Source organism: Neltuma alba, unplaced genomic scaffold (assembly GCF_004799145.2).
Source record: "Neltuma alba isolate B1F8T4 unplaced genomic scaffold, ASM479914v2 tig00004288_pilon, whole genome shotgun sequence".
In the NCBI taxonomy this organism is placed as follows: Eukaryota; Viridiplantae; Streptophyta; class Magnoliopsida; order Fabales; family Fabaceae; genus Neltuma; species Neltuma alba.
The window spans coordinates 76,859-95,057 of record NW_021633641.1 but is presented as its reverse complement, the minus strand read 5'-3'; the positions used below and the strand labels follow the sequence as shown (position 1 = coordinate 95,057).

The following is an 18,199-nucleotide window of genomic DNA, read 5'->3' as shown; positions in this document are numbered from 1 at the left end:
TGTGGGTATTTCACAACTTAAATCAAGATAGAAAGATAGAATAACATTAAGTTTATTTCCCTGTTAGATGGAGAGCATCCCTGCTGAACTTGTAAAGAACGAAACCCAGAGTTTAGTGAACTTGGTGAAAAATGGAGCTCAATATATATGTTGCTTCAATAGTTATGTTCAAGAGTATGAGCAAGCAAAGGAAAGATTGAAAGCAAAACTCGAAGATGTAAGGAGAATAATTGATCAAGCTAGAGGTGTTTCTTTTGTCACATCTGGAGCACTACAATGGACACATGAAGTTGAAAAACTCATTGATGTTGACACTAAGAAAGAGAAATGCTTTAATGACTTGTGTCTTAATTGCTGGCCTCAATATCAGAAAGGCAGAGACTTGGCGAAGGGGACTCTAGATATTGACAGACTTCTAAAAAGATGTAACTTTGATATAGTGGCAGGTTCAACTGATTTTCCGGGTATAAAATACCATTGCTTACCAAATTTCACGTATTTTGAGAGCAGAAAGTCAATATTTAAAGAACTTAAAAAGGCACTAGAAGATGAAGAAAACAATATGATTGGGCTGGAAGGCTTAGGGGGAACAGGCAAAACTTCAATGGCAACAGAAGTGGGTGCTGAATTGGAAGGATCCACATTCAGCAAAGTCATCTTTCTTGTTGTCTCTAAGCTTCCAGATTTCAAACATCTTCGAGGTGAAATTGCTAGACGTTTGGGTTTGAAATCAGAGGATGGAGAGTACCGCAAAAAAATATTGACCAAAATCAAAGCGTTAAAAGAGAAACTTCTTATAGTACTAGATGATGTGTGGATGGAGTTTGATCTCAGGAAAGAGTTGGGGATTCCTCCTCCCCACTTGCATAAGGGTTGCACTATATTGATAACCACTCGGAGCAAAGAGATTTGTAAAAAAATGGATTGTCAAAGGATCATTCATCTACAAGCATTGACTGATAAGGAAGCATTGCAACTTTTCCTCGAGCATGCTAATAGCTCCTCTACTTTGGAGAATCTGGCGCAAGAAATTGTGAAGCATTGCCATGGAGTACCAGTTGTAATTTTAGCTCTAGCAAGATCACTAAAAGATCGACCTTTTAAAGTTTGGACAGAAGCCTTGAGGAACTTGCAAAGTGGTGAGTCAATATTCAATGTTCGTGATGAAGATTTGAAGAAGGTCTATGAAGGTTTAAAGTTAAGCTATGATAATTTGAGAAATGAAAAATCCAAAAAGCTCCTATTGATATCTTCTCTATTCCCCGAAGATTTTAATATTCCCATGGAGTTTTTAATTAGAATTGGTGTAGGAATGGGCCCTTTTGGTAAGGAAGTTGATGACTACAACAAAAGAAGAAGAAAATCACTTGATGCTGTAGTGGAACTCCTAGGTTCTTCTTTATTGTTGAATGCTGAGAGGGAATGTGTAAAGATGCATGATTTAGTTCATGAAGTAGCCTTATTGATAGGACAAGAAGACATTCAATCCATCATTAAATCTGAACTATCTGTAAAAAAAGGGTTGCAATGTTTATATTGGAAAAATGATGATTTTTCGAGACCTTTTGATAGTCAAAACCTTGAGGTATTATTTCTAGTTCGAGATGATCGAAAGGATTTGGAAGTCCCTGATACATTCTTTAGAGAGATGACAAAGCTCAAAGTTTTGTTTTTACAAAATAAAGCTTGGCATCGAATTTCAGCTCCATCACTGTTTCCATTAATTCAGTTATTACAAGATATTCGAACTCTCAGGATAAAGAATTTTAATTTACATAGCAACATCTCTATGTTGGGAGGGTTATCAAATCTTGAGACACTTTGGTTGGATGATTGCTCAATCATTAAACCTGAAAAAAAATTTGAGCTACAAAAGTTGAGATTCTTAGGGATAGAAAATTGTAACAGTAATATGAATAATCCTTTTGAATTGATTGAAGCATGCCCAAAGCTAGAGGAGTTGGCTTTTTTGAGTAATGATTATGTCAAGCATCAAGAAGAAGATACAATTTCTCAAGAAGTATCTCTTCCTTCCTTACAAATATATCAAATATCTTCTGAGGGCAACTTTTTAGATTATTTTAAGCAATATGGTTCCCTGTCAAGATGCTTTCAGCCAGGTAGTTTAACGCATTTAATCTCTGAGGCCACATTTAGGCAACTTGCAAGGACAGCAGAGCTTCTTAGCTTAAGTGGGCATGGAAAACAGAAAAATCTTATCCCTGACATTGTTCCAGTAGATGACACAGGTATGACTGACTTGATCATTCTTCAATTGGATTCTTGGCCTGACATGCAATGTCTCATTGATGCTGTGAACAATTGCTTTGACGTGAAGAATGCCTTTTCCAATTTAGTTGGACTATATCTTTCTAAAATAGGACTAAGCAATATATTATTTAATGGCCATTATAACCTGTGTCATCTGAAGACCTTGAAACTGAAGGAGTGTCCAAAGCTGACGTCAATTTTCCTCCCATCCACTGCTCAAAGCCTTTTGCATTTGGAAGAGTTGAACATTAGGAGATGTGATGCATTGGAATGCATTGTAGAAGATCAGAGTTCAAGAGGGGAAATAGCTGGTGGTGATGGTGACAATGATCAAAAGAGCTACGGCACCCTGTTTCCAAAGTTTAAAATTCTTGAAATTGATAGTTGTGACAATTTAGAAATAATATTGCCAATCCTTCATGGTGGATGGCATCTAGAAAGAATAATCATACAGCGCTGCAAGAAGTTGAAATATATATTTGATAAGTTCCAAGAGGTCAATGTTAATCTCCCCTTTGTGGAAAGAATGCAACTTGTTAGTCTGTCAAGTCTGGTTGGTGTTTTCAGGCAGTATGAAAAATCCACCTCTTCGTCACCACAACGACCAGCACCCATACCTTCAAGCACCAAGATACGTTCTTTTTCTTGGGGTCAAGTATGTTGTTTTAAATCAAAGGCGACAAGTGAAGAGGCTGATGTTGCTGTTTCTATGGGGAGATTGCTTGACAAAGGAATCTCACAGGTATGATCAGCTCGCTTCCCTACTTTTCTTCAAATTTCTTTTACATTCAAGTCTCTCTCTTGTGAATTATATGTTGTTAATTATTTCAAAAATAAAAATGATTTACAATTAAATAAAATAAGGTATGAGTATTAAAAATATTTATTGTGATCCTTGGTACGATACATTATTTAAAGTACCTGTTTTTGCGCGATTGACTGAATCTGTAACGAGATTTTGTAAATACGTCTTGTTATAACAATTGTTCCTGGGTAAAAATACACATACATAAACACATCCATGCGCATGCACACATGCCTTTTATCGCAAGAAATATAGTTAACAATGCTTAACACATAAAAAATGTATGATATATCTTTGTTGAATTTCTTTAAATTATAATCGGATAATGATAGTTTCCTAGATTTCAACCAAATTACACATAATCTACTACAACAAAAATCTTCATTACCTCGTAGTTATTTTCCTTGTTTAGATATCTATGAGCATTACGATTGCGTAAACAACAATGTCTTTTTGAAGGGATTACTTGCATCTAAGAAATGGATTGATAATGCTCCTACACTTGGGAGGCAACTAGCACTCCATGTTGTTGGTCATATCAGGAAGATGGAACTTGCATCTCTCTCTTCAAATTCAGTATCAACTTTGTTCACTTTATCTATGGCATCAGTGATAGCATGGGAAGAATTGACAATCAGTCGTTATGATGGGCTGAAGCACTTGGTAATGAGCGAGGAGGATGATTATAAAGATGAAATCAATTGCAGTTCCATTTTCCCAAAGTTACAGAAACTTTATATCTCAGAGTGCGTGGACTTGGAATTTTTATTTCTGTCTGCAATATCTATAGAAATTAAGAATTTAAAGTCCTTGACTATTGAAGGTGCTCCTCAGCTGACATATGTCAGTGAGAAATACCAGCATCAGCATCGTTTATCTGATCAAAATCAGAATGACGAGTGGCACTTTGATCTCCCTGCTTTGGAGGTCCTCTGTTTAGAGAAAGTACCTAAGTTCATCGACATTGGTCCCATGAATTATAAAATAGTGTCACCATCTCTACCACACGTTTGTTCAGACAAAGCACAACTGAATTTGAATACCACAAAGGTAATGCTCTCTCTCTCTCTCCCCCCCCTTTCTGTGGTTATAGAAAAGGGCAAGGCCCCGAGTAATGCTCTCCTTTTGTCTTGATGTTGTTTGTTCTCTATTGATATCCTTACTCAAAAGTGAAATATAAAAAAAAAAAAAAGAGGTTTGAAAACACTTCATAAAATTTTTAGCGTGTGTGATTGATACTTAGTTTGCAAAATTTCTTGAAATTATAGTTGGATAAAGAGAGTGTAAAAATACAGTCAGATGAAAATTGACTACATGATGTGCTAGTTTTCTAGATTTCACGCGTGTCTACAAATATCACTTGAAAATTTAACTGTGTGCGTATATAGATCTTAGGTGTCAAAAAGAAATATATCACGGATGCAGTGAAACACATCATAAATTTTTTTTGTTAATGACCATGAATTTTAAAAGTTTCAAAAAAGGATTAAGATTATTGGTTAGAATTAAATGTTTTATATTGATTCTTTTCTATATTCTTCATTGTTTAAGTAGATAAATTTAACCACTTCAATTCTTGTTTTTAATATTTTCAATATTCATATTTCTTTTCTAATACCTAAATTTCTTTTTTTTTTTCCCAATTACTCAACTTCGATGTTTTCAACATTCATTTAGTTTCTTTTGTATTGAAAGCATTAAAAAGAGTAGTAAATAGATAAAAGTATTGAAAATATTGAAAATAGCAGCATTAAAAAAATTAATGTCGACTAGTGAGAAAATCATCTCAACAAAACTTTTGATTTCAACCAAGGAGTTTGGTCAATATTTGACGTTTTTAAAATTCACAGTCCTTTATATAATTAATATTTATAGGAGATTCTTTGGTTAAAAAATGTTTATAGAAGGTGCTTAAATGTCATTTTTTACATACAAACATTAATTATTTTGATACAAAAAATACAATTATTTATGGATTTTCTAATATGCTAATCCTTTTACATTAATTGCTTGTTTATTAATATTAACCAAATGTGGCGTTATAACTCAAAAGGGGCGACGAGGACAAACATTTAAGAATGAGCATATTACACAGCAAATTATATTAATTTATAAATACGTTGATCATATTGTCATTGTGAATTGAAACATATATTAATTGGACACAATCATTTATGAATATTCTAATATAGTAAGCTTTTAGATCAGTTGATAGTCGAGCCATTATAAATTAGAATATTAGAATGGAGCACAATAATTCAAAGGGTTGGACTCAAGAAAGACGATGAATATATGACAAAAAGAGATATAATAAATTTATTTTAGCGATTGATGTTTTGCTTAAAACATTTTGATTTATTATGTATTAACGTATATTTAAATTTTATATGTTATTTATTTTGGAATAAGATTGATTTATTTTCTTGGCGATAAATATAGCTTTCTAAAGATTTGTGTTTATAGGAATTAGATCCATCCACATGTGGAGTTTTTCCTTCCCACCCAGCTCAAAGCCTTTTGGTCCAATCATTGAAGAATGTAAGGAAAATAGAACTCACAGAATGTGAGAACTTAATATCACTGTCAAATCTATCCGTTGCGGCCTCAACAATTTCATTGAAAAATTTGAGAATACAGAAATGTCATAAACTGAAGTGCATCACAACACATGAGGGAGATGCCCAAGTTGTCATAAAATTTGAGTATTGTTCCATTTTCCCAACACTAGAGAATCTGTATATTGGGGATTGCGAGGAGTTGGAATTTGTATTTCAATCATCAATATCTGGTGGTCTTCAAAAATTGAAGTCTTTGACTATCATGAAAGTTCTTGAACTAAAATATATTGTTGGGAACTACCAGCAAGATCAGCAAAATGAAGAGCTGCATTTCGATCTCCCTGCTTTGGCGACCCTGTACATTGAAGATGCGCCAAAGATCAAAAGCATTGGTGCTAAGAATTATAAGATGGATCTGTCATCTCTTCAGAATGTTGTGATGTGGAATTGCGGCATTAAATCTTTGGATGATTATGACATGGTGAATTTGCCGACTTCAGAGGTACACTTTCTTTAGCTTCTGTACATGTGATTTGTTCTGTTTTGATAATGTTAATTTCAAATGGAGTATTATTTGATCAAAATGAAATTATTTATGACCATCTTTATATGTTGACCATTTTTTCCCCGCTCAATTAAGCTTTTGGATTAATTGTTTATTAACAAGTATTGAATTAATTGTTGCCTAACAAGGGTGATATTAATATACGGTTACCAATAAAGACTTCGAATAAAAAAAGGTTATGAATTGATTATGCAACTTAACACGTAAAATTATGTCATTTAGCTCCATATATATTTAGGAAATGAAATTTTTATTTCTCAAATTTGCTCCAAAAAAAAAAAAGTAGCATTAATTTGGTCTTAATGATTTCAAAATGTCAGAAGAAATATATCTCAAGCTTTGAGTGCCTTATTGACATCAACGTAACATAATTTTACTTAATGTGTTGTGTTCTGTTATTAACTACTACGACTTACGTATGATGATAATTTAATTATTTATTTAATGAAACTGTATGGACCACCTTAATATTAAATAAAACATATGGGTTGAATTGCAAATCTTTTACAGATTCCAATCTTTATCTATATATGTCGGACGCAATAAGACAAACACAGGCAATAGTCATTTTAAATTGAAAAGATTTTTTTCCCCATTATAAGCATTTTACGTAATTTTTGTTAACAAGTTATCAAATGGAATGGGGTGTAAGGCAGCTCATAAAGAGTTGAATTAAGTTTCTATTTTCTTTGATATTATTTGTCGTATACGATATGACTACATAAAAAATTTACATACTCAAATCTTCACTGATTGTTTTTTTCCAATAAATCTTCGCTGGAATAAGAATAATTTATTTTACTAATTGTTGTTGTTAAAAATATCTTTGATTTTTTTGAGCAAAAAAAATATCATTGAGTTATTATGTATTATTATATATTCCAATTTTGCATATTGTTTATTTTAAAATAAGAGTGATTTATTCTGTTGGTGATAGATATACCTTTTTAAAGATTTGTCTTTGTAGGAATTAAATTCATCTACAGATGGAGTTCCTCTTTCCATGCATCTCAAAGCTTATTATGTATTAATGTATATTTAAATTTTATATATTTGTTTTGGAATAAGAATGATTTATTTTCTTGATTTATTATGCATTGATTTGTGTTTGTAGGAAGTAGGTGCATCCACAGAAGGAGTTCCTCCTTTCCTTGTAGCTCAAAGCCTTTTGGTGCAATCATTGAAGAATGTTACGAAAATAAAACTATGGAAATGTGGGAACATATTATCACTGTCAACTCTCTCCATTGCGGCCTCAACAATTTCGTTGGAAAGTTTGTCAATCAGTAAATGTCATAAACTGAAGTGCATCACGACACATGAGGGAGATGCTCAAGTTGATAATAAGAATTATTGTTCCATTTTTCCAACACTAGAGAAACTGGAAATTAATTATTGCAGGGAGTTGGAATTTGTATTTCAATCATCAATATCTGGTGGTCTTCAAAAATTGAAGTCTTTGTATATTAGGGAAGTTCCTGAACTAAAATATATTGTTGGGAACTACCAGCAGGATCAACAAAATGAAGAGCTGCATTTCGAGCTCCCTGCTTTGGCGAACCTGTACATTGAAGATGCGCCAAAGATCAAAAGCATTTGTGCTAAGAATTATAAGATGGATCTGGCATCTCTTCAGAATGTTGTGATGGGGAATTGCGGCATTAAATCTTTTGATGATTATGACATGGTGAATGTGACGACTTCAGAGGTACACTCTCTTTAACTTCTATGCATATGATTTGTTCTGTTTTGATAATGCTAATTACAAATGGAGTATTATTTGATCAAAATGAAATTATTATGACTGTCTTTATATGTTGAGCGTTTTTCTTCCGGCTCAATTCAGCTTTTAGATTCATTGTTTATTAAGTAGCATTAATTTGGTCTTAATGATTTCAAAATGTCAGATGAAATATATCTCAAGCTTTGAGTGCCTTATTGACATCAATACGGTTTCAGTTAATGTGCTGTGTTCTTTTTCTAACCACTCCTATACTTAGGTATGTGGATAATTTAATTATTTATTTAATGAAATTGTATGGACCAAGTTAATATTAAATAAAACCGTTGGGTCAAATTGCAAATCTTTTACAGATTCCGATCTTTATCCATATGTCGGGCAGAATAACACACACAAAGGCAATAATCATTTAGATTGAAAAGATTTTTTTTTTCCCCATCATAAACATTTTACGTAATTTTTTATTAACAAATCATCAAACGGAATGGGGCGTAAGGGAGCTCGTAAAGAGTTGAATTAAGTTTTTATTTGCTCTGATATTATTTGTTGTATATGATATGACTACATAAAAAATTTACAAGCTCAAATTTTACTGATTGTTTTTTTTTCAACAAGTCTTCACTGATTGTTTGTTCTGGAACAAGAATGATTTATTTTACTAATTGTTGTTATGTTAAAAATATCTTTGATTTATTATGTATTATTATATATTCCAATCTTGCATACTGTTTATTTTAAAATAAGAGTGATTTATTCTGTTGGTGATAGGTATAACTTTTTAAAGATTTGTGTTTGTAGGAATTAAATTCATCTACAGGCAGAGTTCCTCCTTTCCATGCATCTCAAATCTTGTTGACGCAATCATTGAAGAATGTTAGAAAAATAGAACTATTCGGATGTTGGAACATAATATCATTGTCAACTCTATCCCTTGCCTCAACAATTTTGTTGGAAGATTTGTCAATACTGAACTGTCATAAACTGAAGTGCATTGTAGAAGATGAGGCAGATGCTGGAACTCACATGAGCTATAATTCCATCTTTCCAAAGTTGAAACGGTTAGAAGTTTCAGACTGCCACGCATTGGAATATTTATTCCCTGCATATGCTTTCACATGCCCTGCATATTTGGAATCTTTGGTGCTCAAAAGGGCTCCTATGTTGAAATATGTATTTGGAAGAAACCAACATGAAGACAATATAACTCATCAGAACGAGAGTAGCAAAATTCACATGGACTTCCCTACTTTGAAAGATTTTTCAATTGAGGATGCGCCAGAGGAAAAAAAGGTATGACTCTGTTCGACTTCTCTTGCTAGTGTTAATATATCCCCCCAATGGATCTGGTATAATATTTTTCCCAAACTTATGCTAGAGACTTGCTACTAAAACTTAAAGCTTATTACCATATTCGAATTTAACCAAAACTTAACTTCCTCTTACTAAAACTATGCTATCCAAAACAGAACCTGAGTGAAAAGCTTAAAAAATTTAATCTTTTTATTGCCAGTCACTTTAAAAGACTCACCAGACCCAAGCTAGGAGCCTTTCGACGTGCCTCTGGTGTAGTTTGGGAATCTAAAACAATTGTTCCACGTTATAACATGTCAAAACAGTAACATTCAAACCTCTTTGCGTTACAACATTTTAATTCAATGAACATCTAAATGGTGCTGTCCAAACAGGGGATAGGAGTTAAAGTTCACAACGCTAATGCTTTGATATTCCCATTGCCTATCTAATCACTATATATAGGAGCCGCTAGACCCTTTACATGTGTAGTTCATCCATTTTTAAAGTGTTGGACAGCCTTCCCTTTACGTTTGGAGATTTTCCAGATTCATAAACTCCTCTTAAAAATACATTTAGGGGTTTAGAATTTAGATCCATCCGAACTTAATTCTCTCCCTTCCAGTTACTTTGACCGAACAAGGGAGCAGAATAAAACTTATTTCCCACTTAGATATAAATTTTGGTACATAATGAACATTATAACAGGGGGAAAAATTCAGCTTCCCAATTCCAGATTTCAGCTCCTATAAGAGAAGTCAAATAATATTCCCTTGAAACAAAAGCCCCAGATTCAAAATTCCGCTTCTTCTCACACAAATCAACATGCATGGGATAAAATGAACCCCCCAAGCTTTGACCATCATCTAAAAACCAGATTTAAGCCTCTCATCTATTTGCAGAACACACAGCCACTGGAAAAAATATTGATGGAATAAGGTTTAAGCTTCTTACTTGGTTTAAACGTTCGGTTGCAAGTGAGGGGAGAACTTTCCTTCTTCCTCGATCACTTCTTTGCCTTCCCCCAGCTCTCTCTTTCTTTGCTGTTGCAAGGGCGAAAATGAATGTGGGGCAACATACATACATACATATAAATATTACTTATTCCTTGCAAATTTACCCCATGAGCTTCTTACTTTGGCATTTCATGAGTCCCAACCCAACAAATCCGATGCTCTTCTTTTTTGGACAAGTGCGTAAAATGCTTTTTCAATTGGGCTATCCATGGGCCCAATTTCCTTTTTAGGTCTGAGAAAGGGAAATTGCTATTGTACCCATTACTAATCAGTACTCCCTCTAGTCCTTTCTATAAAAACATGAAATTTGAATTGCCTAAGTTCCTTTTATAAGAGCCTACTTGGGGTTGTTTAAACATTTAATGCGCCTTTATCAGTTTTGTCTCTAATTAATTTTATACATTGCTTTAATTAACAGGCTGACAGGTTGGCATTTTACATTCTCTTTCATACTTTCTCTTATTATTACTTTATTTTTTTTCTCACTTACCCCCTTATAAATAAGGGTATATTTGAAAAAAAAAAGGTATTTCTCATATATATAAATATAAATATTTGTTAAACTAATTTTATTATTTTCTTAAATCGTATAATTTAGTTATCATGCTTTTATAAAAAGAACTAGCGGAGTACTAAACTTTCCCAATAAATTTCTAAACCTAGTCTGGGACACTTGGTATAAAGGTTTTTAAATTAACTTCTCCAGCTCCTAAAATAATTTTTCTAAAACTTTAAGGCTTAGCATTAGCTCCTGAGTATATTCACTTCAATTTTTTTATAAGTAGGCCCCTCTCTCCCATAAATTATTTTTAAAATTATTAAGTCAATTTTGGAAAATATAAGCCCCTTCATAATATTTCTAAATTCTCAAAATAATATTTCATAATATTTTTCATAATTTTCCTAGGACTTAAATAATTTTAATAATTATTTTTATTTTTATTTCCTTAAATTCTCATATAAAATAGGCTTTTTGATCAATATATAATTCATTCTTGAGACATTTATATTATAAATGAGAATAAAGTATTCATTTAGTCTTTTAATTTTATACAGAGTTTCAATTTGGTCTTTCAACTTTAAAAAGTATATTTTTTTAGTCATTTAACTCTAAAATTTTTAACAAAAAAGATGACGTTAAAAACTTAAATGTTGATAAAACATTCTCAAATGTTAACATAGTAATTTTCAAAATAACCATAATTGTTACAAAAAATATCATCTAAGTCTAATAATTTTAGAATTAAATAACTAAAAATATACTTTTTAACGTTAAGTTAAAGAACCAAATATATACTTTAGTCTTTAAATAATATCCCTAAACCTCAGATATGCTTTGAAAATCTTTTCTCTAATTTTTGGGCATTTTTTTATAATTATAATTTTGCTCTATATTGTCTTATTTAAACTTTTTCTTTCCAACTTTTGGGTCAACTTAACTTATTTAACCAGTATTCAAAATTCAAATTTTATAATTACTACTAAATATTAGCTAAAAATTAATTCTTTTTCATGCTGAATAATTAGAACTGATTTAACAAGGTGCCACCAAAACTAAGATTAAATTATTTTTATTTATAGATTTTTATTCTTTATTTATGTCTCTATTACACAATAATTTTCTTTCCGTGCTTTACAGTTGTGATATAAACCCAATTATGTTTTTTCCCTCCTAACAAATCTAGTTGCTGGTAGAAAAACATATAATTTGAAGGGGATATTTAAAATGCCAACAATAAACTCTAACACACATAAATATAGTGTGTGTATTCCAAATTTTTAATGAATTTGACATGAACTAAGTAGAGCTTCTTTTTATCATTGGGTTCAAACAAATTTTAAGACTTATTTGTTAGCCACTCTCCGTAAACCCTCTTTTTATATGTTGCGGTGTTGGTTGGAGTACAAAGAAAGCAACTACACTAATTTATGATCATTGTTTTATATGGCCACTGGTTTCTAATAGAAGGCGCCAATTCATACAAGTCCCAACCTCACTGTTCTTCCTACAAGAGACAACACTCATGCAAGTGCCAAAATTTTTGAAAAGGAAGAGGAAGAGGAAGGTAAAATATTGATGTGTTAGCTTTGTAGAAAGTACTGGTTATTTATTTTGGGTTTTAGAGAGCTTGATAACATCTCGACATCCTCAAATAAGTGGCATGAAGTCTAGCAGTTCTTTATCAGAGGAGGAGTCCAAAACCTCTATTGATGGTACTTGTTTCTTTCTTTCAATGAGTTATTTCATCATTTGTTTTGATATAATAATCATTTTTTCATAGATGACCTAGCTGTGCCACCTGTAACAATTATTTCAAGTGAGCAAACTTCTGAGGCAATCTTGCCATTGAGTCCTATGTCAACAAAAGCTTCAACAAGCCTCAATCAAAGTCTTTCAACCGTTCTCCCCAAGCCTTCCAATGGTGATTTTCTTTGTTGTCATCTTATCTTGAAATTTCATTCAAGTTTTATTCATACATAGCAGAAGCTAATCTTGCTACAACGAGTGTCACTAACCTTGCAGAAGACTTTAGTCTATGCCTCATTAGTGATTCTACCTATTATAAATCTTCATTTTCTTTTGCAATTAGATTTTGGATTGTTTTCATTTTAACATTATATTTCTTGATTACTTTAGGAAGAAATCTTCATAATGATGTTGAATCCACTAACCAACAAACTTCTAATGTTGCAAATGATGTTCAAGCTTCTCACAAATCCCTTGGCCATGCCACCGTCTCAAGTGGAAGTGGCAATATAAGAGTTGATACAGGTAACCTAACACACAAAAGGAATAGGAATATTATTTAAATGTATTCACGCAAACATATGAAAGGTAAATTATTCGGGTTTTAATATAAGAAATTGAAAAAAATCTTCTATAGTACATGATTGTTCCAAATTTTCTTTTTATGGCATGCATTCAAAGAAGCCAGTCATTAATTCAAATTGAAAATTATTATGTACTTGCAGAAACTACAACCACTCAATTTTCTGATGACTGTAAGAATCAAGATTATTCTAAAGTTAGGGAAGAGACAGAGCAGAATCTTTTTTCCCATACAAAGGGAAGACAAGCCTTAGAACCCCAACAATCCACAAGTGATTCCTCAAATTTCAAAAGAGTATATCTCATTTCATTGCTGTACATATATTATTTTTGTTAATGGCGTTTTATTACTTTCTCTTGTCACCAGCATGATTATGTCTACAAGCTTTAACATATGCCACCACACTAGTACAGCATATTCATTTTCTTTCTCTTTCTTTGTTTCAAGTTATCTTGAAGCAAACCATGATTTTTTTACTCTAAATGTTGGCATAAAAAATTGAATTTGATGTCATATTTGAAATCCGAATAGAGCTGCAATCATATACAGAGACACGTGCACATTTTCATTCATAACTAAAGTTTTTTATCATGTGGCGTTGGTTAGGGTACTAACAAAGATGCGAAGGAAATTGTTGAAGAGGGTCTTATTTTTGAGAAGCCAAAGATGACAAATTTATCATCTGATTCAAATGTAATAGGACAATCAGTATGTTTTGCCTTGTCTCTTTATCTATCTATCTATCTGTTTGTTTCATTTTTACTAAGGTGTTGATCAAGAAAATTACCGCAAAATTAAACTTATTCTCTGTTTTTTTAATAAATTAAAACACCAAACAAACAGATAAAGGAGACATATTTCTTTTTAATTATGGAGGATTACACGTAAATACCACAGGTGCTATGTGAATAGGATCTATTAGTAAATAAGTTGCTTAGTGGGATTTCTCTATGATTTTCCCTTGATTATATACTAATAGAGGCATCGGTCAAAATACAAAACAAAAAAACTAGTATAGAATAAGATTTCTTTCTAACAATGAAAGTAAAGAAAGATCCTACTGCATAAGTAATTCTATTTTTCTTTTTTAGGGAATGATTATGAGCGGAATATCTATTATAAACAAAACTGGTCCATAAAATGCATCTTCAAAAGTCATATTATTATTATCATTACCATCATCATCTTTTACTTGTAGATTATTATTCTTTATTCATGCTAGCTTGTTCGAACTTTTGCCTTTTATATATTTATTTTTCGCATAGGACGAGTTGGTGGGCAAAGTGGCGAGAAATGAAAGAACCATGATTGATCCACAACAATCAACATTGGGCTCACAGAACTTTACAAAGGTACATTGCATGGTATATCAAATGCAGCCTAAAAAACAAGCACTAACCATTTTGTTTGAGGCAGGTTAATTTAAAAAAAAAAAAGTGGTATTCAAGCATACCCCAGAGCCAAAATTCAAAAGAAAACTGAAACATCATCTAATTGATTTAATTAGAACTAATAAAAGTAATATTAACTACAAACGTAGCATTTAGTTCCTTATAGAATTAATACTCAAATGTGACTTATTGTTATTTCTAATATCAATACATATATTTATGCTAGATATTTGAACTTATGTCCCTCTCATATTTATCTTCACATAGGATGAGTCAGTCAACAAAGAAGTGAAAACGGAATCAATCATGATGGAGCCACAGTCAAAAGAAGAAATGACAAGATATGATATACGATCTCATGAGGATGAGGAAGAGGAAGAGGAAAAAGAAGGTAACATATATATTAGTGTCTTGTCTTATAAGTAATATATTGATTACTTATTTTGGGCTTTGTAGGTGGCTTGATAACTACCCGACATCGTCAAAGTGACATAAAAGCAAAGAACTCTTTCCTCAAAGAAAAGCCTAAGACTTCCATTCATGGTATGATACTCAATTGCTTTCTATAAATGAAATCTTTTATCTTTAGATCATTTGATAACTATATATTCTGTACACATGTTTTCATAGGAGACCCATTTGTGCCATGCATGACAACTGTTTCAAGTGAGCAAACTTCTAAGGCACTCTTGCCACAGAGTCCTAAGTCTTCAAAAGCTTCACTCTGCAAGCCTACTGGTAGTGAGTTTCCTTGTACTCTTCTTTGGGTGTCGTCTTTCTCGATTAATTTTTAGATAGTTTTCATTCTATCATTAATTCACTAGTTTAAGAAGAAATAGAAAAAATGGTTTTGAAACCACTAACCAGCAAACTCATGGTGTTGCAGATGACATTAAAGTTTCTGATAAGCCTCCTGCCACTGTCATTGGTAATGGCGTCCCCATTCCACGGCCAACGACTCGATACAAGGGTGTTAATAATGACAAGGACATCAATGAGACAAATGTAACTCAAGATGAATCCAAGACAAAAATGGCGTCCCGTGGTGGCCAACCAAATTCAAGTGAGCATGTGGCTGATGACCCAAGCAATCTTTGGCAGATGGAACAAGAGCTGTCATGTTCTAGAGGTTATCTATCTATCTCCTTTAATGTTGATCACGTTGATTTGGGCCACTGAAATATTCTACTAATAATGTGATGGTTTATTAGGCCAAATTAAGCATCCTGATGTGACAAAATCATCAAATATTAATACTGAGCATGCACAATCTTCGTTGCTTCCATTTTCTACTCCTTCAGATTCGGCACCTTCTGTTCTTGAGACTGACCAAGCTTTGAATATTAGTGGAGTGCAAGAGATAGTTGAGATGATGAAATTAGAGGGTTCTGACACTTCTTTATTGGAAGAGGCACTCAAAACTCACCCACAACTGCGTCTGTCTACAAATGATCGAAGCACCCAAATGCTGTGCGTATCCTATAGGGTATTGATTGATATACTCCACATTCTAACCACCAGAACACCCTTCACAATCACTGAGGCAGACAAGAGGTTGTTGGAAGAGAAATTAAAGGATGCTCGTTTTGTTGGTTTTGATAAGGACTGGCTTGAATCTATCAAGACTAAGGTTTTTAATAGTGATTTATCTGATTTTGATGGCATCCAAGAAATTATAACGGGTTTGGACAGTGATCTCAAGACCAATGAGGCAATGCTTGCGGCTAGTCGAAATCAAGAGGTTAAGGCAGCTCAAGTGGCCGAAATGGCTCAAAAGCACCTGGAAGCTGCGTTACAAGAGGATGCAAATGTGATGGCAAATCATACTCAGCTTTCAAAGGCCCGACAAGAGATTCTAGCAAGGCAAAACCAATACAGGGAAATGATTGCTGCTAAAAATAAACATTTTGGATTCTAGCTTGGATTTCTTTTCCTTGCTTCATGTTTTTTTTTGGGTTATTAAAAGATGTGCACTTCATCTATTGATATCAAACTCTGCAATGTTGAGGGTGTTTAGAGATGCTTTTGAATTTCACTAAAATTACAGGTGTGACCAGAAACTTGTACTTTTATTTTCATGCTTCGTGTTTGTTGTTTTTGAGTGATTAAAAGATGTTCACTTCATGTATATGTTATCACGAGACTGCTCTCCATGTGGAAAAATGTTTGCAAAACATATTGACATTTTTATATTTGAGTGGATGGAACTGAATGCAGTTTATAATATTCTTCTTTACTAATTTCTTTTTGCACAAAGACAGTCAATGTTAAATATATATTAATTTATTTAATTTTGAATATTAAGTTATTGAATAATAATAATAATTCAAACACAAAACAAAGATCTGTTGTACCTGCTTTAAAGCAAATTACAAGTCTTTATCAACTTACCTCTCTTTAATTCTGAATTAATGAATTCATCCGTTCTAATGTTTTATGCTATCTGAGTCTTTCCCCTGTTCTTGTTGGATATTGAAAACGGCATCGTACATGCAAGTGACGCAAATTCCCTTCCCTATGCGATCGAGGCCTTAACGTCAAGCGAGAATTTTGCTTTTTCTTTTTGGAATTTTAATTCGTCGCATAAACCAGAACAACTACGTGCACACAAACGGGGAGTAAAAGAAATTTAGGCCACCTTTTGAAACGAGTTCTTAAGTATCTTTTCCAAAATCTCTATTGGTGACAAAAAATTTATAACATTTACAATATGGATTCTACACAATAATGCAGACTCTAAGATCATCTATATCAACTTGCCTTGCTTTCTCTGGAAGACAATATCTCACTTTCACACTAATTTCAGATTTTAGAATTTGCAAACGGGGGAACTTTTTATCATCAAATACTTTAGAATTTCTCTCTTTCCATGCATATATAATGAGCCTCTGTTATGTTTATAATTAAGAATGTAATAAAACATGGCATTTGAGATGCTAATATCAAATATACTTTACTTACAGATTGATTCTTTTCAAAGCAGGCATTTTCACTTCAAGGGCTGCCAATGGTCCCTCACTTTCTTAATTTCTCTTTATCACCAAAGGCTTATGTATTTTCAAGGTGATATTTCCAAAACGGTATGGCGAAAATGAATTGCCCAAAACTGCACAAATATCACTTTCGCTACTCTTCTGATTATATCTATAAGTAACTTCTAACATGTTTCATACAAACCAATGAAAATCTTAAACTTCATTAACTCTCATTTAAATTTAATAACTTTTTAACTTTAACCCTATTTAATATACATTATATCCCCTGAAAACAAAGTCAATATAATAATAAAGAAAGGGTAAAGGTGTACATTTATATGAAAAATCTATCTCTCTACTCTATAAATAGAACCAAAAAACTTATTTTCTCTTAGCCCTATAAATAGGATTAAAGGAGTATTAAAACTCTAACAAACCACATTATTGGGAAGCATTATGAAAAACACGATTCATATTTGAGATTTTGTGCGAGATATCCATGTCCCTAACATGCCAAAGACTTTCTCTAACAGTCACTTTGTTAGAAACAGGGCAGCATAATTAAGGGTATTTATGTCATTTGGAAAGTTCATGAGGAGATTGATTTTTTTTTTTAAAAAAAAGAATTATCAAAACAGGGACTATAAAGTTAATACTCCTACTAAACATTAAGTTCACTATGCAAAATGACAAGAGATGAAAAAACAATTTTTATGTTTGAGTAAAGATAAATCATTAATAATACCAATTTTTTTT

General features: G+C 32.5%; 1 protein-coding gene across 1 annotated transcript; it reads left to right on the top strand.

Annotated features, from left to right (window-relative positions):
* The first annotated feature begins 67 nt into the window (after positions 1-67).
* Positions 68-16,386, top strand: LOC114744212 (uncharacterized). Its single transcript, XM_028932410.1, has 12 exons — positions 68-3,013; positions 3,536-4,126; positions 5,540-6,136; positions 7,314-7,907; positions 8,739-9,230; positions 12,213-12,312; positions 12,529-12,669; positions 12,885-13,019; positions 14,925-15,011; positions 15,099-15,206; positions 15,355-15,597; positions 15,680-16,386. The coding sequence occupies exons 1-12, from the start codon at positions 68-70 to the stop codon at positions 16,384-16,386; spliced, it is 6,741 nt and encodes a 2,246-aa protein (XP_028788243.1).
* Positions 16,387-18,199: the final 1,813 nt, after the last annotated feature.

What these genes read in the sequence shown, in the direction of transcription:
- LOC114744212 (XM_028932410.1), top strand. Translation starts at nt 68, where the DNA reads ATGGAGAGCATCCCTGCTGAACTTGTAAAGAACGAAACCCAGAGTTTA. An exon ending in TCTCCCCAAGCCTTCCAATG is followed by an intron (nt 12,670 to 12,884) that starts GTGATTTTCTTT and finishes TGATTACTTTAG; the next exon opens with GAAGAAATCTTCATAATGAT. An exon ending in TTCACTCTGCAAGCCTACTG is followed by an intron (nt 15,207 to 15,354) that starts GTAGTGAGTTTC and finishes ATGGTGTTGCAG; the next exon opens with ATGACATTAAAGTTTCTGAT.